A 25,205-nucleotide genomic window follows, 5' to 3' on the forward strand; every position below is an offset into this window, starting at 1 on the left:
TGGACTTCTGTGTGGGAAAATCCACAGCCCGTCCTCCTAGTCCTTGGGAAGGAGGTTCACGATAATAAAGTGGCAAGAGGCATTTGTGGTGTGCTGACCTGAAGGAGGTGAGAGACCCTCAGCTCTGATGCCTCCCATGCATTCTCTTATTTAACTCTTCACATCAACCCCTCCAGGTAAGTGTTGTCATCCTCACTCCAAAAGAGGAAAAGGAGACGCAGAGAGGTTCAGTAACTGCTCACGGTCGCCAGCTGCTAGCACAAACCAGGATCGCACATGGGTCTGCCTCCAAAGCCTGTGCCTTTTTCTTCAAAACCCTGACATTTCCAAGGCAGGGCTGTGGGCCAGGGGTACATCTTATCTGTGTCTGCATTCCCAACTCTGCACAGTGCATGGCACCATAGCAGGACCTCAGAAGTACTTCTTGAGCTGAAAGGGTGGCCGCAAGCGCCAGGGGCAGTGTGGGTCTGTAGGGTCCCGAGACATGTTGGAGCTCAAAGGGTATCCTGTCTAAGGATTGTAACTCTCTTACTTTTCAGAGGAGGAAATGGAGGCCCAGGGAGGAGAGGGGCATCTCCAAGGCCATGTAACCCATTTGTGGCCCTAAAGGGATTCCTTATGCCATGCTCCTGGCCATTAGGATCTGTCCTTGGGCTGCCTGTGGGGCAGGAGTGGGCAGTCCCAGCCCTGCCAAACTGTTTGCCCTCAGTCCTCTCCCCACCCCCGATGTGTTCTAGAACTCTCTGCCAAAGGGAGAGGAAGTTCTTTGGAGGTGAGGAAGAGGATGGGGTAGAGGAGGATCTCAGAGGCAGGGAACAGGGCTGGGGCCTGTGCTTGTGAGACCCCTCTCAACCCCTCCCCCAGAGACTCTCCCCCCAGCCGTGGGCTGGGGTGCTGTTTACGGTGCTCCAATAACAGCTTCTCTCCTCGGAAGGGATAATTTCTCAGGCTCTGCCTGCTGATTAGAGCTGGAATTTAAATGAAAAGCTGTGACCTTGTGGAAGTGCCCTAGTTATTCAGAGGCCTGATGAGGAAGTAGGCCTCTTGCTTCGGTCCACCGGAACCCTGGCAGGCGTGGGAGGAGGGGCTCCTGTCTGCCGGGGCCCAGAGGGGGCCTTGGTCCGCTGTTGCCGGAAGCAGCTGACAGCCTTTGCTCAAGCCTCCCTCTGCCTGCTCTTGATCTCTGCCCCTTGTTGTCTTCCTCCTCCAGTTTAAGTCATCTCAGTGCTGTCCTTGGAGAGGGGACCTGCTGATTTGTCCTGAGCCCTGCTATGTCTCCAGGGAGTCCCTCGTCCAGCCTGAGGGACACCGTTCTTCACCCGAAGCCAGGAGGCAGTGCCTGACACGCTGCCTTGTGTTTATGGACACGGAGGGTTTGCTCTCGAAGCTTGCTGCTCGGAGAGGGGATCTGACCCACAGAACTAGCAGCATCAGCCTCGCCCAGGAGCCCGTTAGAAAGGCAGGATCTCAGGCATCACCCCAGACCTGTGGAGTCAGAACCTGCAAAGACCAAGAGCCCCAGGGGTCTGCCCATTAAAGCTGGAGACACACTGACCTAAAATTCCCCGTCTCTTTGGGGCCCACAGGGCCGTGTTTACTGAGGAAGGTGCATTCCACCTTGCTAAAGCCCTGTTCCTCATCTCTTCTGCTGGGCACAGAGTGAAATAGCCACTTTCTGGGTTGACAGGAGCTAAGAGGAAGAATGAGATTAAGGAAAGGGAAGGGAATGAACGCTTAGCAACCACTTGGTCTGTGCAGATCTCTGTTCAGGCACTTCCTATATATGTGAGGCAAGGTAGCTGCCAGCTTTCACACGGCCTTCAAGCTAAGGTTGATTTTTCACTTTTTAAATAGTTGAAAGCAATCAAAAGAAGAATAATTAGTGATGCAAAAATTTTATGAAATTCAGATTTCAGTGTTCACAAAGTTTTATTGGAACACAGGCACGCTTGTTCATTTCTGTATCATTTATGGCTGCTTTGCAAAGGCAGCTTGGAGCAGCTGCAACACAGACACTATGGCCTGCAAAGCCTAAAAGATTTACCATCTGGCCCTTTACAGAAAAAGTTTGCCACCTCTGGGTTAGGGCACAGGCTTGGAGCCAGATGCCTGGGTTGACATCCTGCCTCTATCCCAGCACAGTACGGCCTGTTCAGGTTACTTCTCCTTTGTGGGCCTTACTTACCTCATCTGTAAAATGGGGACAAGAAGTACCTACCTCATGGGGCTATTGTGAAGATTAAATGAGCTCATGCATGTCAAGTCTTTAGAACAGTGCCTGGCACCTAGTAAGCAATGTATAAGTTAGCTATTATTTTATCTTGCTTGATCCTTTCCACATGTGTTTCTATTTTACAGATGAAGATACGTAGGCTCAGAGAGGTCTAAAAACAAAAGAAATCATTCTTTTCCTGTGTCTTGGTCCCCCTAACTGTTCAGAGGATGCTCCCACTGCTGAGCTGTAGACACCTCTAAACACACCTGCTGTTTTCTCCTTGCCACACACTCCCTCCCATCCTTCCTGATCTTTATGCATTCAGTAAAGAGTCCCTCAGACTTAGATCCTGGCCACCATTGCTCTCAAGTGAGGCCAAGAAATCCCAGTAAGAGGGCAGAAAGGGGACCGATATTTATAAAGGATCCACCATGTGCCACGTCCCTACCACTTCACAGATGAGGAAACTTGGTCTCCAAAACATCGCATCCTTTGCCCAAGGCCAGAAGCAAGTATGGTAGGTATCAAGATTTAAATGCATCCTGGGGTCTCTGCTTTGTCATTCTGCCTTCCTTTGGCTCTGTTGCTTTCCCCAGGAGCTGTGTGGCCTTGGGTAAGTCATTAACCTTTCTGGGTATGAGGCTTCTTTAAATCAGATGACCTCTCAGGCTTCTTCCATTCTGAGGATCTATGATTAGGCCATCTAACTGAGCTCTCTTGGGGAGGAGGATTCAGGAAAATGCCTTCTCCTCCATTACCAGAGACTGACAGCTCCTAACTCCAGTGCTACCCGTTATATTTTTGTCTTTTCTTTCCTATTCTTTTGGACAATAGTCCCACTGGCTTTTCTCTCTTATTTATTAGGAAAAACATCTGACATTTATTGAGCTTGTATTTTGAGCCAGACACTGAAATACTATGTTTTTACGTGCATCAGTTAATTCTTTTGAAATGCCCAGGAGGTGGATTCTGTTATTAAACCCGTTTCACCGTGAACAAACTGACACTCAGGGATGTTAACTCATCAGTCCCACCCAGTTAAAAGTGGTGGAGCAGGATGCAAACCGTGGTATGTCTGGCCCTGGAGATGTCTCATATGGAGTTCCACCTAGAGTGCTCACCCCACAAAGGTACACTCCTGTACGGTACGGCCTCAGCCTAGGACAGTGCCAGTACATCACCGGCACAGAATAAACGCTTGCTCGGTGAACGAATAGCGCTCAAGACTCAGTTTTTAGTTTTACCCCACACCCCTTTAAAAGACAGGCTGCTTTTTTGTTGGGGTTCACCCTGAGACAGAAGGTAATTGAACCAGTGTTTATTCAGTGCCCATCTTGGGCTCAGCTCAGTGGGGAATGCAGGCTGTAGGGAAATCCACCACTGCTGCGCATAATTGGATTGGAAAGGGGCCCTTGGCTGGGCTAACAGTGCTCAGCTCCCAGCCAATTGCCCGGCTGGGGCCTGGGAAGAGCCCCTTGGCTCCTGTAGCTGTTCCTGATGAGTAGGTGTGAGTAAGGAGCTGCTTCCCAGCGTGCCTCCAGCTCCGGCTAACTCAAAGAAGCAGATCACTAGGCCTTGGTGCCTTTTTCTAGAGCCTTTTAAAATCGCCTCCTTTACTGTCTTGGCAAGGCAGACTCCCTGGGGTGCTGGTTATGGTCCCAGTTTGTTTCTCAGTTCTGGAGGGCAAGGTCAGGGTTAGAGCTGGAAACACCATTAAAGTGATCCTGTTGTCTCAGTGGGATAGACCCTGCCAAATGTGTAGGATGGGTATTTGTTGCTCCAATAATGAGGGGGCATTGGTGGCATTTAGGAGGAAGGGACAACGAATGCTAAATGTGCTGCAATGTACGGGAAAGTTTCATTCAAAGATTGTGCTGTTCAAGATGCCGTTGGTGAGACCAAAGAGAAACTATTCTAGATTAATTCCTTCTTTGTACAGGAGAGAAAACAGGCCATAGAACTTCCCTGTAATTCAGCTGAGTCACACAGCCTATTTATGGCAGCATTGGAGACCCTCCCATTCCGAAGACCTGCCTAGGAAGGTCTGGAAAGCTCCTGGGCTAAGCTAGTCAGTTTGTGGGGCTAGGCCTCAGGAGGAGTGGGGCGGTGGAATACAGCTGATTGTTGAGGACAGTGGGTGCCCTTATGCGGCCACTTAGCTGACTGTGACCATGGAGGGAGGCATCTGAGGATGCCTGGGTAGGCGGTCTGCCAGGTCTGCCAGCTTACTGGAGAAATGATGTTGGCAAGAGATGGGAGGGGGGGTGGTGGAGGAGAGAGGGCCTAGATATGCCAGTCTCCTGAATAACAACAGCAGTGACTACAAGCTTTTGAGCCCTTCCTACGTGCCATGAACTCTGCTTAGTGCTATCCATACGTGGTTGCATGTGATTGTCACAGTGATCCTGAGAAGATATCTTACAAGTGAGATGCAGTTGTTTTACAGGAAAAAGGCACAGAATAGTTAACATGCTCAAAATCCCAGTTAGCAAGAGGTAGAGCTGGGATTTGAATCCAGGTTTTGGATTATTTAGAGCAGCGGTTTGCAAATTCTGGTGAGCATGAAAATCACCTGGAGAGTTAATGAATGCGATCCAGGCTCACTGAAGTAAGACATTTCCCCCAGGTGCTCTGATATGACCAAAGTCATATCACACTTTGAAAACCAGTGTTTTAAAGGAAAGTGAAGGGACTTAAAAACTTCAGCGTTAACTGCTGTTTTATACCCTCCATAAATTAAGGGAAGCAGGGAGGTGGGGGTGAGGAGATAGAAGGGAGGATGGGATGAATGAGCCCCCCTTTGTCTGAGCTCCATGGCACCTTAGGTCACGGGGCTAGTAGAGCCCTCATCATAATACACTATGCTATAGCCAGCTGTGTATTGTCCCCCACATGCCCACATCGGCCACTGTGGGCTCTTGAAGGACAGGGAGTCCCTTATTCTTGAGAACAGAGACTTATCCATGCCTGCATCCCCACTACTTGCCATCTTGTATGTGTTCATAAACTTTGTTGCTAGAATCAGCATTTCAGAGATGGAAAGGAACCAAAAGGTTGTCAAGGTTCTTTGTGCACCTAATTTTTGAATCTCTTCTATAAGAGTTTATTCAAACTTGGCTTGAACCACTGCAGTGATGAGTAACTCATTGCTCCTTTAGCCATTCTGTTCCATTCTAACAGCACTGAGTGTTCACAAGCTCTCCTTTATTCTGAGTCACTATAGCTTTCACCACCTGTATTGCTTCCAGCCCTTGGAGACACACAAAATAGATCTAATTACACTTCCAGAGTTTGAAGACAGGGCTTTTGTCTTTAAGGATTTTCTTTTCTAAAGGCTAAAACATCTCCAGTTTCTTTGGGCATTCTCATACAAGGGTTTTCAGCTCTTTCATCCAGGTCACAGTTCTCTGAAAAATAACATTTTTTTGCTTCCTTTCCAAAGAAGGATGCCCACACCACATACAGTGTTACGGACATGCTGCAACCGGTTCATTATAGAGTGGTAGCATTGCTCCCTTTTTCTAGACTCCCTACATCTATTAATGGCAGCATCAAACACCTTACTTTTTAAAAAATGACTATAGTATTAAGTTGAACTTAAAGTCACTGAAAACTTTTAAGATTTTGTGTGCACTGCTGCTAAGCCATTTCTCTCCCCTTCCTGCACTTGTGCAATTGGTTTATTTGACTTAGACTTGGGGCCATTCTTTGATGTTGTCAAATTCATCCCTGGATTTTTAAAATCCAGCACACCATGGTCTATTTGGGTACAGTTAATTCATCTAGCACATCTGCCGACCCTTCCAGCTGCATGTCATTCATGAACAAAGAGCTATTTTAGAGAAGTTCATGACATTTGGAGAGCAAGGACTTCTTCTTTGGGAAGAGTCTTTTCTAGAAGCCATAATTGCTGATGCTTTAACCCTTAGAGTGACAAGCATGACTGCCTTCATCTCTCTTCCTTCCATGGTATTCATGAAAAAAGAAGCTACACCCACCCTTCCAGAGAGGTGGAATAGATTGGGAAGGTGCTGCAGACATTCTTTCCTCTTCTCTGTGGCTATGCCATACAGACACTTTTGGTGATTCATGGGTGCCATTGAGGAAATACTTTCTGTTCAGTCCAGGTCACCATGCTGTAAGAACAAAGTTGGTCTAGAGGCAAATAGTGAGTGCGCTAGCACAGTTACATCCAACAAAGGGCTTAGTGGTGAGAATGGAATGTAGTGGCATCACGGAAGGACCAACCCAGAGGCACCTGCCTTGGAGAAATAGCAACAGGCTCTCCTCTGGAAACCATCACCATCATCAGCCCAACTATTCACTTCATCCCCAGTATTGTTCAAGGCTTGTGGAAAAGCCAAAATCATATAAGTAAACGGTTGATCTTCTGTTCATGTCATTTCATGATTGCTGTTGGGTGTTTTGTTGATAAACCTCGTTTCGTGCTTCAACCTTTTTGATTATGGGTGGTGTTCTCAGGGTATCAGTTTGAACCATTTTAATTGTCATTTTTGTAGGTCAAAACCAGTCAAATATCAGCAATTTCATATGGTTCAACCCAGTAAGTAGTTGCTTGGCCTCTTCAGAAATCATCTTGGTTCATAGAAACTCTATGTCTTAGAGTTGGAATGGATTTTTGGTGGTTATCTTCTAAAACCCCACTTTGACTCTCTTCTGTGGCATTCTGGCAAGTGAAATATCCCCTATTATTCCACCCTCATCTTGCTGAATGCACTTGGTCCTTTATCTTGCATGTGCAACTTTTAAAATGTTTGAAGGTAGCTCTCATGTCCTTACCTTGCTCTCTCCTGTTTGGGCTGTACATAGCAGTTCCTTCAGCCATTCTGCATGTGACATGCTTTGGGACCTCTTACCATCTGATTCTTCTCCTTTGGATACGTCTACCTCATTAATGCCCCTCCTAATATATGGCACTGTTCTCTGAACCAGAACCCTAGGTTTTGTGGTCAGTGATAAGAAGAGGTGGGGCTTTTGACTTCTTTTTATTTGTGATTTTTGGGGGTTGGTGGGGGTAGTGGGAGGTTGTGCTTAAGTGCCACAATTTATATTTGCCCCTTAAAATTAAATTTTGCTTTTGCCTGCTCACATCTTTTGGGCCCTAATTCCGATGACTAACGAGTTAGCTATTCCTTTCAGCTTTAGTTCATTACCACATCCAGACAGCATGTCATGAATGTTCTCAGCCAAGTCATTTATCAAAATGCTGAGCAGGTCTAGGCTCTGCTGTAAGCCACCGGAGAACCCCAGACAGGACAAGGAAACTGAAGTCCACGATGAAGCTCATGATGAAGGTCAGGAAATTGCCTGTGGAAGGGCTGGTCTGAGACACGACTGTGGAAGTAGGTGGAGCTTTCCTTCAGGCCCCACCTCTTCCCCTTAAGCATCCTTCTCCCCAACCCCAGCCTGTCCCTGTGTCCTCCCCTGCCCATGGTGGCAGACTTCCTCAACCTGTGACTGCGTGTCTCCGTCCTTCCTTCTCACATGTCCCTGTGCCACTCCTGTCTTTGAAGAAAGATCTTAAGCTTGGCTTCCTGATGATCTCACACACAGGGCAGTGCAATGACTGAGGAGCCTGAGTGCAGCTCGTGTTCAGATTTGCATTTTAATGAGGGAAGTTGCTTAATAACCCCAAGAAATGACCCAGGAAAGGAAAAGCTTCATATTTTAGTAGAATCTGGGGATGGAGATTGAGGAGAGGGAGATGGTGGCCATTTATGTAAAAGGGTTTCTCCAGTGCACCTTAAATCATGCTACACCAGAATCATAAATGAAGTTGAATTAATGTCCAGACACTATTTTCTGCTCCTGAATTCTCCAAGACATGTCTCCTCCCTTCGCCACCAGCACTGAGTTAGACAGGGTAGCTAGTGTCATAGCTACCATCCAGCCTGCAGAATCCACCTGCTGGCTTAGAATCCACATTTCACCACTTATTAAGAAGTGGGATTTTGGCTCTAGGTCTTGGTTTCCTTACCTGTAAAATCAACATTATAGCAATGACTTTCCCATAGAGCTATATTTAATGGCATGACACATAGCCATGCCTTCTATATAGCAAACAGTCAACAGATATTAGCTACTGTTATAATTCTTTTTACCAAATTAACTGAATTTCCTCTCTTTTAAGCGCTTAAAATGCTAAGATGTGTATTTCTTCTTTCCCCTTCTCTCTTTTCCAAGTTCCTAATCACCCTGCAGGCACGATGGTTACCTGTGGCTTCTCTTTCTGTCAGGCCCCACCCCCTACCATCTTCACCGGCTCCTTACTTCCTCCAGAAACATAGGGTGAATGTTTCCATTACCTTCTGATTTTATGTAATTACTCTTTTTAAAAGTCCTTCTGGCTTCATAAAAATTCAACGTTGGCACTTGGCACTTACAGCAATTAGTGACATTTCATTTCTCTACTTCAGTATGGAAAAAGAGATGATATGTGTGGATTTTACAGGGGGAGAAAAGTTACCCTGAAAGTGAATGAGAGAAAAGCCTTGGCAGAGATAACTTGCTTTTTTCCCCCCCGAATCTCTCTCTCTCTTTTTCTTTTTTCCATGAGTGACTTCCTTCCTCCCCTGAACTACTTTCCCCAATTACCCAGTCAAAATGAAGGAAGGAAGGAGGATTAAAAACCATCTGAGGGGGTGGGATATTATAGGTTTGAGGGGGACACAGTACTAGCTTAAATGATGGAGGCCTTCAACTTCTGGCCTGGTTTCTGAACATTGCATCTTCCTTTTGCCTGTTTCAGTAAATGTTTTCTATTCTCTATATTAGTCATTTTCATGACAAGCTTCATGATGGCCACAGCCACTTACAAATGACTTTGCTTTCGTAGCCATTTCCATTCTCCTGAGCTGCAAAAGCAGCTATCTCCATAGGGATTTTCCCAAAGGGTATAACATAGTTTAGAGGGCCATACGTATATTTTGCATATAATCTACATATGATTTGCAGTCTGTTCTAAGGCAGTTTCAACTTTGTATGTCTTACCTACTGATGATGTTTTTCTCTTCTTGTTCTTGTATGTACCCTGAGAACCTGTGCACCACAGATAGATAGGCACAAGAAGGGTGGGATATAGCACTAGAAAGAGGGAAGAGAAGGGTAAAAATTATCAGACATCTTCGTGGAATCCAGAATGGTCCCTGAATCCAGCTAGGGTAGCACTTTGACAGTGTGTGACATCTACATAGGAAACATTTCAGTTGCTTTCTAATTTTTATAATTATTTTTAAAAAGACATTGTAGTTCCATAAGAATTCTGTATTGAAAATTCTCAATATCCTGACTATCAAAGGCTCTTCTGAGCTCACTTCCTGTTCCCTACCCTCCATTAGGTGAACTTTTATGGAGCTGGCTTTTGAGTCTTCATTGAGAATCTATTCAAATTCAGAGCTGATGGTGGGATTGTTTTGGAAAGATGTGGTCCCCTTTGCTTCCCTGAGCCCCCTGTTCCAGCCCATATCTTGTCTTTTGGCAGCCCTGAACATCAGGTTCAGATTAAATGCCAAACTGCAAACCCAGCCAGGTGCTAGTCCCAAGGCTGGCTGTGTGGTCTGGGGGGCTGCTGCTGACCCTTTGTTTCTGAAATTGACAAGAAGGGTGATCTTCATTCCCCCCCACCCCCCCCTTTCCTCATCAACCACATACATAACACACAGCCAGCATAGATCGCTTTTCCTTCCTTGCTAATTATATCCTTCTCAGTTAAGATTTTTTTTTGAGCATTATTTTTCTGTATCTATATTGGAAAGCCATATAGTTCCTTTTTCTTTTTGAATGTAAAATTTTACTTTAATGTTGAATATGCATGTAGAAAAAAGAACCTCCAGGATATCTTAATATCCCCCATCCCTCCCAGGTTAAGACTCAGTGCTCTGGCCCCTTTTTCTTTGAGGATTCATTCACTTACATGGGCACAGACCCTCTCTTTCATGAAGTGGAGGTGATACACTTTTATATTTGTCCTGACTTTCTTGCAGACCTTAGTCCTATACTGTTAAATGCACCTTAGACTTTTTGCTTGAGCGATTCTTCTGTTTCTTCAACTTATCATGCCTAAAACAGAACTCATTATCGCCCTCATTCCAAATCCATCTCCCAACTCCGTCCCACCTTCCTATTTCTGACAATGCTTCACTCAGTCTCCCATCCGTTCTTCCCCTGAAGCATCTCATCGGTCACCCAAAGCCTGTTGAATCCTCTTTTTCCCTTTTCCTTCCTGCTGCCATGATACTAATTCAGGCCCTCTGCCTATGACAGATCTTTCTGCCTCTCTTTTCCCTCTAATCCATCCTGTCTGCGCCATTGCCAAAGCAATCTTCCTCAACATCATTTTCCCTGGGTCATTCTCCTGCCCACAAGCCCTCAATGTCTCCCATCAGCTGCAAGATCAAGTCCTTCTTCCTTAGCCTGGAAACTCAAGGCCTTCATACAATGGTTCCATACTTTGATCCTTAAGATCACCTTTCACTTCTTCCTCAGATGAACCGTTTGTATGTGTTCACTGTTATTCATACAGCATGCATTACATACCTTCCATGTGCCTGACAGTGTCCTAGGTGTTCCAGAAAGTTGACAGGAAAGTCCTTACAAATGCAATTGGTGGTCTTGGGAGGTAGTAGTGTTAACCTGGAACGTCCTGCATCGCTCTTAATCCTAAACCGTCTTCCAAGGCATATTGTAAATCCCACTTTCCTCCAGAAACCTCTGCTGCACACCCAGGGCCCTCCTCACGGTCCTACTGTCCTTATTGTCTGAATTAATCGTTTGACACTTACCAATTACCCATCATTCACTCCTCATTCACTCACCAAATACATACGGAGCACCTACTGTGTGTCAGGCACTATGCTTCGTGTTGCCTCACACATCAGTATATTGTTATAGCATAAACAAAAAAACCAATAACCCTTATATAGTCCTTACCATGTACAGGCACTGCTTTACATATATTCATTTATTTAATCCTCAAAACAACCTATGAATTTGGCTTGATAATTATCCAAATTTTACAGATGGGAAGTCAAGGCACAGAGATGTTTAGCAACTTTCCTAGGGTCACAAACTAGAAAGTAACAAAGGTGGGATTCAAATCTGGCTCTGAAGTCCTTGATCTTAACCCCTACCCTTCACTGTCAGGTACCACTATATATATATATCATATGTATGTTTGTGTAAATATAAACACACACACACACCTTGTCAACTAGACTCTAAACTCTTCGAGGTTGACAACTATGTACCATACTTGTTTGCATCCCACTACCTTATGCAGCCTTTACATATAGTAGGTACTTGAATCATTTGTTTGATTGATTCTTGTTTCTTCCATTCACTTTTGGGGGGAACTGAGGTCTTTTTGCAGCAAGTAGGAGTGTTTTGGGGTGGAAGGGGAGAGAAACAGAATTTCAGAATAGACCTAGACCCTCTGGAATTCCTGGTTTCCAGTTCTTAACTCTGCAAGCTTAGGGGATAGGTTTGTATAAGAGAAGACACTAATGTAAAAGCTCATGAAAGTGCAAAAATTCCCTTCTCAAAAAGCAAAATAAAACTCAAACCATAATATGTTTACACAGTTTCTCCCCTCTCTCATGTTATTTCCTGTTATACTTGTTTATGTCTGTTTTGCTTTGTTGCCTACAAAACCAAAGTTTTGACATCAGGATCTCAGATTTGCATTCCTGTCCTGATATTTCTATTTAAGATTTTCTATAAGTTGAAGAATATGTACATTTTATTTGAGTGACAATACTGCAACTACATATGTAGCTTAATAAAACCTGACAAGTACATATTTAAATTTTAAAACACAGGTGGTGGATATTTGCATTTTAAAAGGATTCTTCCTTTTACAAAAGGATCCACTGCAGGGTTCCATTATATATCCAATTCCTCTTAGTGCATTTATCATACAATTTAATTTACCAAAATTTGATTTATATGTCACTCTAAAGGGGTAGCTCTCAAGTTCTAGTGAGCACAAGAATCACTAGTGCGGGGTCTTCCCTGGTGGCGCAGTGGTTGAGAATCTGCCTGCCAATGCAGGGAACACGGGTTCGAGCCCTGGTCTGGGAAGATCCCACATGCCGCGGAGCGACTAGGCCCGTGAGCCACAATTACTGAGCCTGCGCGTCTGGAGCCTGTGCTCCACAGCAAGAGAGGCCGCGATAATGAGAGGCCCGCGCACCGCGATGAAGAGTGGCCCCCACTTGCAGCGACTAGAGAAAGCCCTCGCACAGAAACGAAGACCCAACACAGCCATAAATTAATTAATTAATTAAATTAAAAAAAAAGAGAATCACTAGTGCGACTTATTTAAAATTCAGATCTTTCCCCAACTCCTCCCCAAGATTCTAATTCATTAGGACTTGGGTGGGGCCCAGGCTCTTCACGGTTGATAAGTATCCCCAGGCGGTTGATGCAGGTGGTCAGTGAAATGTGTTTTGGGAAACACAGCTTCAAAGAAACACAGGTAATACATAAATGGGCCCAACTGTAGGGGCTTCTCCAGGGCTTTGAACACCCTCTGAATACCAAGTGTCCCGTTTCCTCTTCATCTGGCAAATTTTTGTTTACTCTTCTGCCTCTTCTACTCACACCTCCCAGCTGCCAAACATCTTTAATTGCAGGTATAAAAATGTTTGTCCTTTCATTTAAAAAATGAAAGGACAGTTGTCTCAATAAAGCCCCCAGCTTTATTGAGATAACTGACATATAACATTGTGTAAATTTGAAGTATATAATGTGTTGATTAGATACACTCATATGAAACACCTTCATTTCATCACATAGTTACCATTTCCCTTTTATGGTGAAGACATTTAAGGTCTCCTCTCTGAGCATTTACATTTCAAGTACACAATATAGTACTATGGTCCTTTTATTTTTAACCTCCATTTTGCTCTTAGGGATCTCTTTGGATCTTCCTTATTCTCATTTCTTAATGCTGACAACCCTCCTGTGAATTCACACACCTATTCTGTTCCCGTTCCCCCTTCACATACACCACCTACCTGCCCCAGACCCTCCCCCTTAGTGTGCTTGAGCTGGATGCTGAAGGCTATGGCTTGGTCCAGAAATATCAGGCATTTTATGAATAGTTACTTCTGCTGAGGTTTCTCTTAGTCAAATCTAGTGCCTTTGTTCTTTCTTCTTATCCCCTCCCATAAAATACCAAAACTTAATTTTTTAAATAAAACAAATTATGAGAATGACTTGCTTTGGCATGATTCCCTTCCTCCATGAGTATTAATATCCTAGGCCTTGAGAGATGAATGCCAGAAAGGTACATTTAAAATATGATAATAGTTTAATGAAATTTGTTTAGAAAAAATGACTGACATTTATGGCACATGTATCTATGTATTTAATATATCATTGATCTTTAAAATGTCAATTGCTTGACCCATATTTTGTCTTTGATTACTTCTCTAAATCTCTAGTTATCTCCAAAAACATTTACAGATTTCCATACTTTAGAGATTTTTCTCCTTTATTAATCTCCTATATCCCTGAATTTTACTCTGGGTAAAGTTCTCTGGGGTGATCGCCAAGTAACTCCGGTAGTAATAAAGGCAACGGAAGAGCAAATAGCCATCACGGTTGGCTACTGGTTGGAAATCTTTTCTTTTAATAGATGTATCAGGGCTTATGCTTCCCTTGAAGTAATGAGCTCTTAAGAGCCTTGTTTGACTTCCACAAGAACATAGTGAGAGGTTCTGCTACTTGTTTACTGGGCCTCCGTGTACCTTCTTCAATCCATTCAGTGCTTGGCTAGGCCTCTGTGATCAAAGGTGAGGGACTTTCTAGGAAAAGTTCGCGGTGGAGGAGGGACAGAGGGAAGGGGTGTGGTTGTCACTGGGTGAAGACAAGGATCATATGGAGATAGTTTCAGGTTGTCTAATTAACTCTTGAACGCGGGAACTCATTTTTTAAAAAAATATTTATTTATTTATCATTTATTTATTTAGGCTGTGCTGGGTCTTAGTTGCGGCATACGGGATCTTTGGTTGCAGCATGTGGACTAATTAGTTGCGGCATGCGAACTCTTAGTTGTGGCATGCATGCGGGATCTAGTTCCCCGACCAGGGATTGAACCTGGACCCCCTGCATTGGGAGCGTGGAGCCTTACCCACTGGACCACCAGGGAAGTCCCGCAGGAACTCATTTTGTACGTTCAGTGTGGTCCGATTTTTGTAGAAGCGACTACTGTATCTAGGGGGAAAGAAAAGTTGGACGGTAATCTCTGGATGTGGGATTACAGCTGATTTTTTTCTTTTTTCTTTTCTGACTTTTCCAAAGTTTCTACAGTGACCATGTATTATTATTAAAAACAATTTAAAAGAAAGAAAGAAACCGACTTTGCCCGGCACCTGGCGTCTCTTTCCTAAGGGACCTAATCTTTAATAGATTTATCTCAAATCCTACCTATTGCATAGAAACAATGGTGAAAGGAAAGTTCTCATGATGTGACCGAGAGGTTCAGCAAACAAAAGACTGACCTTGAACTGGATGGCCCGGGACGTTCTGCCCTGCATTTCAGTGCTCGTTGCATGTTCCTCAGTATGTGTGGATGCCCCCGCCACTCCTTCCACTCAAGAATTAAGAGAAGATTGCCTGGCATTTGGGATTCTAACTTTGTCTTCTTTCTTTTTTCCTTCCCCTCCCCCCCCCACCCGGACTCCTCTTCTCCCCTCTCTTCCTTCCTCAAGGCCTCTCCCACCTCATGATGAGTGAACAAGGTAGGTGCTCTGTGCTTGTGGTGCTACAGCTGCCTGAATTGCTTGCCTTCGTGCCTCTGGCTGGTCGCTCAGAGCCTCATCATCCCTGGCAGGCCATTTGCTGCCTGTCTCTCCTGCCATGGGCCAGGCTGCCAGCAGAGCCATCCTGCGGTGGGGGGCACCTTTCCCAATGCATCGTGGTTTCCCGCCCCCATCACCCCCTTGGCTTCTCCATTATGCACCATCATTTGTCATCCTGGGCACTGGCTCTGCCGGGCTGCCTCCAAGAGAGAAGCATGAAACAAGCCATGACGGTGTCGATAATGGGGGTGAATGAAGCTAATTTCAGAGCAACAGAGCGGTTAACTTCTTCCCTAAGCCCCATGCTGGGGCCCCAGGTTGGGGGAGAGGAGCTGGGCTTCTCTGAATTTCACTCTGAGTAAAGGTTTGCTTTTTGTCTTCCCCTCCATCCCACTGCCCATTGTAATGACTTTTAGCCCCAGCCCTGAATGGTCAAAGGGAACCCTTAGGGGTTTGACTGTTTTCAGTTTTGTATAAAAGCAAAAACCACCGAAAGAACATGCTAATGTCCTCATGGCAGGATTCTAACTCATTATACACCCTGAAGAAAACTGCATATAAAGATCTGTAAATTCAGCATCTGCAACCTAAAATATTCAATTATGCAGGAAATGAACTGTGCAGGAAATTCAGCTCAGCTAAGCACAGGGTGGGCTGTGAATGAAGCCTTTTTCTCCTAAATAAAAATTTTCCATATTATCAGCCTAAATCAGGATTCAAGAACTGAGCCTACTTAAAATTGTCTTTTTCTTCACCGTTCAATTGCTGCTATTGTGTTTCTTCTGCGCTTTGGAATGATTGCAAGATGGGTCTACCTGCCACGCCCTGACACCAAAAGACTGTACTTTAATTTCTCTTGTCTATTTCTTTTCAAAATACACATGGGCTCAGTGCCTTTTTTTGGAGGACCAAAGAAAAGGGAAAGGAGGGGTATTTCCGTGTTCTGCCGTTTTTTCTTGATCTTTTGAGTAGGGTGGGGCAGCACGGAAGGACACCCCACACACACACCCCCATTTCCTTACACTGGATCCATCAGACAGTGTTGCCATAAAGGGGAGTATATGATCAGATCAAGGAACAACCCAGGTCTGAGGGAAGTTTGCTTATGGTGTCCAGGTAGCTGCAGAGGTGGGCAATTGAGGGCATCCTGACTTGATAAGGCAGGACAAGGAGGAAGCACACTTTACCAACAGAATTGTATCCTCCAGACCTGAGCCAAGATCCATGATGTGGACTCTGGGCATTTCAATGAACACATGGTCTGGTATAGGAGCAGATGTCAAAGAACAGAGCTGGACGGAGGGGGTCAGGTGAGTTTTCCAGTGTTAGATGGCGCTCTGGAAGAGGTTGGGATGAAGTCTCTCTATTCTTGTAGGTGAGTGAGAGAAGTGATCCCCCTACAGCAGGTTACTATGAAGTGAATATGAGTAGGGGGTGCTCTTCATGTTGACTTAGTATCCAGGTAGTTTGAGAGAGTTATGCATATCTCTACAGAGTGGTAAGACCCAAGTTCTATGAATTGCTGGCATTCGGTGGCCCGACCTTGATAACAAGTTCCACCAGAAAAAGCAGGCCCTCAGAGTCCTGATGACAAGATGCCCTTCTACATTGTCTCATCTTATGCTCCCAGCTGCCCTTTTGGAATTCTAGCTTTTACAGTGGCTTGGAAGTCTGAGTGTATCATATGGCTGATGTCCTAGCATAGAGTCTAGGTAGATGAGATAGACTGGTGGGGACTTCTTTAATCCTGATTCAGTTTATTTCAGACCCACTGATGAAGCACAGGCATTTCAGAGGGCTAAATCCCAACATTGGTGTGAAAAGCATTTGGAGAACCTGTATTGTATACCCTTCCCACTTTTCCGCCTACTACTCAACTTCTCTTGGGCACTCAACATTGAAGTGTACATGAGTAGAGAATTCAGACATACTATGTACATATGCTCTGGGGGGGTAAGTCAGGAATCTTCTAGAAAAAGAGGCTTTAGGCAATGAAATAATGACAGACACGGATATTGTGAATCCCTCTTTAGACAGGTTTTCAAAAAAGAATGCAGAATTCTTCTGGGTGGTCAGTGTCACTAAGATTTGAAGGTGCAATTTGCTGTTTAATTTGTTTTTAAGAAGGTCCTTTGACCCCATTCCTCCTCCTCTCATTCTTTTCCATTTCCCACCCTTTGTCTGTTCTTGCCCTTGTGATGATTACCTAAAAAGCCAATACTCCTTTCCTTTTCCTTATTCCTTCAACATGAAAGAAAGAGATTTCTGTCTGGTTCTTGCTGAATCTCCAGAATTTGTTTTTGATGCCCATAAATATGTGTGGAAATACTTATGTATGTTGTGTGTGTACCACCTATACATGTATGTCATACTCTTGATCCTCATGACTCATATTAATGTTGAGAAAATACAGGAGAACTTAGATTCTCTGAAACTTTCCCTAAACAATTTTACATTGGTTAAGTGTGTGCAATTTCACATATATGTGGCTATGCAGTGCTTTTGCATGCAGATTTGGTCGTGTTTCTAAGGATGGGACTGAGAAGAAGCTAATGGGAAAAAGCTTAAACGTGAAGCTGATGGAAGCAGCCTTGCTGGTCACACTGTTTAAGCAAAACATTGTGCATTTATTTTGTGCTGCCTTCTCAAGATTGTACTGCTGTTGCCATTACTATTGTGGGTTTTGCCATGTGTGTTACATTTCTTTGTGTGTCTGCAGTGTGCTGATGTTTTACTCTCCCTGCTCTCTCTCTCTCTCTCTTGCCGCCTCCATGGTGGACACCATGCTTCCTCTACATAACTGGACGTTCCTTTCTGTAGGTAGAAGTAAAGGTAGAGATCATTTTATTTTTATCATTATAATTATCAATCTGCCTTCTGAAATATTCATGTATCCAAGGGGAATTGTGATTCTGATGAATATAGTCCAGATTTTAACAGTATTTTTAACAAAAACTAAAAAAAAATAAAAATAAAAAGCCAATGCTACCATTTTCCTTCAATGTACTTCATACTCAGTGGTTGGGGATCATTCTGAGTTGGCCTGCCTCCCTCTAAATCCAGGATGAGCCTTACCCATTATGGTGTGCTGTTTCTAGCAGGAATGGGGGGTTCTGAAAGTGGTTGTGCAGTGTTGGGAAGATATGTTTTACTTAAATCAGGGTATTCTAAGATCCCCTCCAGTAAATGTATTGAAGGGACGGGAAAGATGTGAAATGAAGTGCCAATGTTTCATCACTTGGGAATAACTGAATTCAGGGAGGGAAGGATGATAGATGAGCAAGGGGAGAGGATTGGTGAATAGCTTGAAATTTTATTTAATGTGAAATTTGGGGGATATTTATTGCTCTTTTATCTTCTGTGTTACATATTCTGTATTTTGGGGAGTGGAAGTTTTCTGATTGGGGGTGATGAGCTGAGAATGGTGGGACTGGATGTGTGGAAGATCATAGGAATGACAGTGCATTACATCATAAGGAGAAACTGAGAAAGAGGCAACACTGGATTTTAACTTACCAAGTCCACCTTTTGCTGGGTAGCCTGGGAAAAGGAGAGGCGCTGAGCAGATGCACTTGCTCTGATATTCTGACATGCCTTTCGGTGCTTCACACCTTTGGGTACCACAGCTCACTCATCCATTCCTAATCAAAGCTGTCAGCGACCTGAGCCTGGAGAACCTGCCTCACCAGCTCAAATTGGATTAGCTGTTCAGGACTAAAGGGAGAGGTTAATTAATAAATTATAAACATGTATTTGCATTTGCTTCTCCCCTTTTCCTTCCTAACTCTCCAGTCCCTATCTCTGTGAAGCCATGTGCCTCTGTTTCCTGTAAAGATTGGCAAATAACAGAAACAGGAAATGTGAATTCTGGCGTGAAGATGTTGAAGAAAGATGGGGCTGGCAAGATATTGAAAATGTTGATTTGATGACTAGTCTGTGAACTGGCCATCTCTCATTTGAATTTCATGCCTTTCTTGATTTTTAAAAAGTTATGTATGGTTACCTTGAAGTAGTTCAGTCCTGTCACTTTGGGGTTAATTGATTGCCTATTCCTTTTATGCTAATCACAGAGGCGGGGTTCATTCTCAGAAATCTGTCCTGGGGAACTCTTACCCTGTTATGAGCTTGATACCTTTTGAAAGGAAGTGGGAAAGGGGGACGAGGAAGAGGAATGACGATTGAAAGGGTACATCTGGCTGCCCCCTCCACTCCACTACTTACTGTATTCAACCAGAGGCTTCTAGTGATCTCTTCATAGGGAAAGTCACCAGTCTTTGCCCAGGACACAACCTTTCTGAAGCATGTGGCACTGTGTCACTTGTCCCTTCTCCCACTGGCTTCTATGAGAACACATTAGGGTCAGTCTCCCCTGCCCCCCACTCCAACCCCTGAACCTCTCTCCTTTTCTTTCCCTAATCCCCTAAAACATCCCATAAGATAGAGGTCTTTAGTGTTTTTAGATTTTGCACACAGGTATCTTATTTTCTTTCTCCAGTCACTGCTACTAACACTGATTGATCATTTCCTATGTGGCAGCCATTGTGCCATGTGCTTTATATATGCCTTATCACAATCATCACAGCTGTCTTGTGAGGTAGATGATAGTGTTATCCTTGCTCTATGGACAAGTAGATCAAGGCTCAGAGAGTTAAATAACTTAAGTCAGATGGCTACTAAGTAAAAATGAAACTCAGAATCTGAACACCTAATCACTACTCTATACTGCCTCTCTTGGATCCAAGGATGACATCCATGGATATGCCTCCCAGCTACCTCCCTGGCACTGACCTGGCTCAAGTTCCAACCTGCCACTTTGCATTCTCCATAACACATGTCCATATAACTGTACTGTCACTTCAATATTTAAAGTCAACCTTTGTACCATCTGGCCACAAACCAGCTTCCTTATTTTTGTTAATGGTTCTCCCGTCTTCCTTATCGCCTGGGCTTGAACTCAGCAATTGCTTTCTTTTTCTTCTTGAACTTTCCTATTCCCAGGTGATGTTAAGAGAGGTTGTTGGGATTCTTTTTTGGAATGTCTCTTGCATCTCTATTTGACACTCTGGTTCAGTTCCCAGTTAGCCCTTATTAGATTAGTGCCCTAGCCTAATTAGTCTCTGTTCTCTTCCAGTCTGTCCAGTAACTGAGAACTGCTTAAGCTCTGCTGTCCCCCATATGGAGTGCAGGATTAGCTGTCTCACTTTCAAAGCCATCCCTAATATGGCCTTTTTACCTTGAACCTTCCCCCCTGTGAATCTTTGATGCAAAATTGCTGCCAAATATGATACCAAATAATCTTACTGGACCTTTCCTTGTCTCCTAGTTTTACTTACTCGTTTTTCTCCCCTATGACAGCTCCCCCTCCTCTTGTTTCTGCCCACTGAAATCATACATAGATTTTCTTTCCTAGTTGAGGATGTGAATGCTCTGCACGCTCCATTCAGATATGAGCTTTCCTTCCATGTACCCCGCTACTGTCCTATATTAAACTTATTTGGGAATTGGGCTACTCCCCACTTAGACTAGATTGCAAGTATGTTGAAGACAAACGTATTCATTTTTTAATGCCCAGATGGGTCAAGCATAGGAGGTTATATACCAAGAAGGGACTCAGAACCTCTAATCCTTCTTATCCTGCTGTCAGTCATCTTCCTAAAAGGGAAAATAAAGCAAAATTAAAATTAAATCGGATCGTGTAGCCAATCTGCTCAAAAGCTTTTGAAGGGTTCTTGTTGGATAATTGTCAACATGCCTTCTCCACTTTATTTTCTACAATAACTTAGCCTACTCTGCACTATCACCCCCACCAGGCCCCTTGTCTCGACCTAAAGTCAACAGCTCACTCTGCCTGAATCCACACTATGGTTTCCTGCCTCAGGCTCTTCCTCAAGCTCTTATCCTCTTTCTTGAATGTCCTTGGAACACCCTTCTCCCCCTTATCACCCTTTAAGGCTCAAGCTTCCTAGGTGCGCCAGACTTCGTGTTTCTGTTATAAAATACCTAGGCCAAACTGCCCTGAATCAGACTTATTCATGTGTTTCAATCACCCCAGTCCCTAAAGAACCTTGAACCCACACTGCACGTAGCTCAGTACTTTGTCCAGAGTTGTACACCAACCTATACCCCTTATCACTGCCCTCATTACCCCAACCAACTGAGCAAAGGAGCCCCAGTAGGTCATGGAGTGAGGCCAGATGTTCTGGCTCCAGTTCCCTCTTCACTCAGGCCTTCTCTTGGCTCTGTGCGTGCAAGTGACGGAGGGAAATGGTCATAGATTACATCAGAATAAAGGTGAGAAAGTCTTTGGATATATTCTTAGGAGCTTGTCAGAGAAAAGAATGCCTCAGATTTTGTCATTCTTTTAAAGCTGAGTGATGAAGCAGTAAACGTGTAGTGGAAAGAATTGTGAAGTTAAATCTACAAAACTGAGCAGGATGTTTAGGCTATAACGATAATCGACACATTCAGGAGGTCATTGAGCTGCACTGGGCCAAAAGCAAACATGACTTTAACTAGAAGCAGCTGACCAAAGGAGTTCTTCAGCAATCAGTCTTGGTCAGCTTTTTTGACTTGATTTTGACTGCCTTTGTTTAAGTGTTTAGAGTGTGTTTTGGCCTCCATCCCCCTTTTCTTGTCAGTTTGGGGATTGACAATCCTGGGTTAGATTACCAAATACTTTCCATTAAAATGAACTTGGAATAGGTGTTGCAGACTCAAATGCCTACAGGGGCTCGACAAGTATTATCAAGGAGCAGATCTTGTAGTAAGAAAAGTCCTAGTGTAAGATCAACAGTAGGGAGTGGTACGGATTGTGGCAAACCGGAAAGCACAAATCCTGTCAAGGGCAGCAGCCTCTACTTTGCTCCAGCTGATTGCTGCCATGCAAGAATGCATGCCCAGTGTCACCAGAGCCTCAAGATAAGCCAGAGTAGATTTTATAAAAATGTCAGCTCATGGCATCTTTCTTTCTCTCTATATATATGTATACATACACACATACACTCACATGAGCCAAATGATTTGGCCCATGAACCACAAGCTTTTGGCCTTTGGCTTGAGGAGAAAAGAGGAGTAAAATATTCCTCCAAGGTTTCTTGCTGAATGTCAATAGTAGGCAGCATGCTTGATTAATTTTCGCTTTGCCCACAGCAGTGGTCAGGGCATCAGGAATATTTCCTACCCTTAGCACTACTGCCAGGGAGCCTGAGCCATGTGTTGGTTGAAGTTAGTTTTGTAGAGGGGAGTGGGCATGGGTGGAGAGGGTATGGAGAATGCTCAGAATGACCAAGAAGAGAGGTCACTGACACCTTCAACAATTGCCAAGAACCAGCACAATTTGTAAATAGTAAGGGTGGCTAGGGGGCATTTAATTCCTTTTTCCTTTTGCGCTACAGAACTTTTTATCTACTAGACTAGATAGTGTTGACCCTAAGTTTACTTTAATCCATCAGGTTTTAGAGACCCCTTCCAATTTATATGTATTTTTCCCCTGTAGATTTGATCATTGGCCTTTTAATGATGAACTAGTCAACACTGGCCAAACTGGAAAGAGATAATTAAGCTACATGAACTTGAATATGATTTCATGTAGATTATATTTTGCTGGTAATAACATTAAAAAAGCTCATTTCGGGAGTTGAGGCCTCTCTTGTCCCTGCTAGGACTCAAGAGCCCTGCAAATAAGTTACTGCTTTGATAGCCAACTGTTTATGCAAATTAATAAATGCAATGCCAGCTACTAATTATGAAAATAAACTCATCTGTGCTCTATAAATATCTAATTATAATAAAATAGGGGCAATATTATATTTCCATCTCTTGCCTCATCTGTTTCTCATCCACCACTGATTTGTCCTCTTGACAATGAATAACATCATTTTGTTTTTAAAAGAAGCCTATTTTCCATGTTTTTTAATTTTCTTCTAATGTTTTGAAAGTCTGCAGGGGGAAAATAGGTTTATTTTAAACACAGGAAGTAAAATTGCTTCATTTTAGTAACTGTGTTTTTCACGGTGATATCTAAAATGGTGCTTTAAAATATGAAAAATGTTTTTTCTCCTTCCCTGTTTAGAAATTTTCATTGGACACTGAAGAAATTTTTTAAAAACAGGTGTTTCTTGGAGCATTTTTTAAGATGTGTAAATGTGAACAGTAGATTTATTAGTAAAATGAACAATGGATCAATGGGGTGTTTCAATTAAGTTCCAATTGGCATTATATATAAAGGAAAATATTTCTAACCAATATGTCTATTTCCTTCTTCTCAATTATCTATTTGGATTTAGTGTTTACACACAGATTTCGTTTCTGTGTGTATATATCATAAAACACTTTCTCCTCCAAGGTGAATGGTGACCTACGTACGTGTATAGACTTGCTTACCAAGGCAAGTTGGTTAATCTTAGAGGACATATAATTTTCAACTTTGATAACATCTACAGGATGTTTTATTAAATTGTATTATCTTTATGAAACATCTCATTTATAAGGAATTCAAGCAAAATGCATTTCCTTATGTGCTTAGGTTTGTCTATGCCATGGTGTGTTTTTCAGGTGTGTGGGGCAGTGTATAGGTACAATTTGTCCAAATACTTATTAATAGGTTTATACTGGTTGAGTATGTTATTACACATAGCTTTCATTTGTAGAGTACTAAAAATAATTCATTCCAGTGTGATATACATCTGAATTTAGCAGATTGTGTACTTTAACCCTTGAAAAGCAATGGTTATTCAGCATTCAACAAATATTGACAGAGAGCCAACAACAGGCCAGGCCACTTGCTAGGTATGAAGTACACAGGGTTGACCCAGGAAATATGGGCCTGTCCTCTGACATCTTGCTAACAGTCAGTAGAGTTTGAAAATGGTTTTCAAATGTCACAACCACCTCTCCTTCTAAAGCCTTACATAAGTTCTGTTTTCGACTTATTATTATATATGTAGTCTTAAAATGATTTTATTTATTTTAAAGGGAAACTATCAGGTAACAATTCAGTTAGTAGACTCCCCACCTTTTAACTTCTCAGAATCAGAAAAGAGAATTTGCTTTGTATGTGAAAATGTTGGGCATTTTTCATTTATTTATTTGTTTATCTTTATTGAAGGACAGCATACATAGTGTAAATAAAGCATATGAAATCCATACTCTTAAGTGTACAGCTTAAATATTTTTTAACCTATATACACCCATGTTAAATACCATCCAGACTGAGATATACAATGTATCCATCATCCCATAAGGTTCTGTCCTGCCACTTTCTATCACTTATTTTTAATAAATATATTTTATTCCCCCTACTTCCTTTAAAACTGTGTGATTCCATGTAGTAATCAGCAGGCAGTCTCCAGATCGCTTTAATTTTCATTAAGAAAGATTAACATTGCAAGACAGTGAGGCATTGTGGTTTTCACTGTGTGTAAATAGAGGCAGAAATGTTGCCCTCTGGTGAGGTGGAGCTTTGCTCGGTTTTTGATGATACTCAGTTTTCCCTCTGCACAAAGAGAACATCTAATTGATATCATTGGGTTTTCCTCTTTTTTTGAAGGCATTTAGTGGTGAATAGAACAGCAGGGGTAGAAAAGACCACATGCTTTGTAAAAAGGCAGACAAATAGCACTTTGTGATGGACGTCTGATTTTAAAAGTGACGCATCTTTCATTAAAATTTACATATAAAGTAAGGGCAGGCACGGTGACATGAAAGCTAATGCAACTTGCACCTCTTGACATAAGAACAATCACAAGAAACTGGAGATCCCAGATGGCAGCTTGGCCTTTGCCATCCTTTTAATAAGCTACTAACTGCTAATTATTTCACTCTTTTGGGCAAGTTAATTTACTGTTGACTCTTAAAGAGATACTGCTCTTTTCTCCCCTCACACCTCAGAAAACAGTTCCTTTCACCTGGAGCTGTGACAAGTGCTTCCGTGCAGGTTGGAAGCTTTCCAGCCAGTTGGAACAATGATGGCAAGCACTGGTGTGGAAAATGTCGCTGAGTAAACAATATTTTCTTGGGTCCTTTGAATATAGCTCATTTAAAAAATTCATTTGGCTAAGGATCCATTGTGTGTGCTTGTGTATGTATGCGTGTGTAACAGCGATAGTTCAAGCAGCCAACACAGGGAGAAGATCTGAAATTTGGAGCCCATTTAAAAGTGAAAGAAC

The 25,205-nt window shown here is 43.2% G+C and overlaps 1 protein-coding gene across 4 annotated transcripts in view; it reads left to right on the forward strand.

Moving 5' to 3' along the window:
• NRXN3 (neurexin 3) overlaps positions 1-25,205 on the forward strand; it is a 1,616,108-nt gene that overhangs the window by 38,444 nt on the left and 1,552,459 nt on the right. For 2 of the 4 annotated variants that reach the window (XM_061182764.1, XM_061182765.1), the window contains exons 3-4: positions 14,950-14,979; positions 17,860-17,871. In XM_061182764.1, the coding sequence (XP_061038747.1) occupies positions 14,950-14,979; positions 17,860-17,871 (42 nt within the window). The remainder of the gene's footprint in view (positions 1-14,949; positions 14,980-17,859; positions 17,872-25,205) is intronic. The other 2 variants (XM_061182762.1, XM_061182763.1) reach the window with 1 other exon arrangement.

The sequence above is a fragment of the Eubalaena glacialis genome, chromosome 2 (genome assembly GCF_028564815.1).
Source record: "Eubalaena glacialis isolate mEubGla1 chromosome 2, mEubGla1.1.hap2.+ XY, whole genome shotgun sequence".
NCBI classification, from domain to species: Eukaryota; Metazoa; Chordata; class Mammalia; order Artiodactyla; family Balaenidae; genus Eubalaena; species Eubalaena glacialis.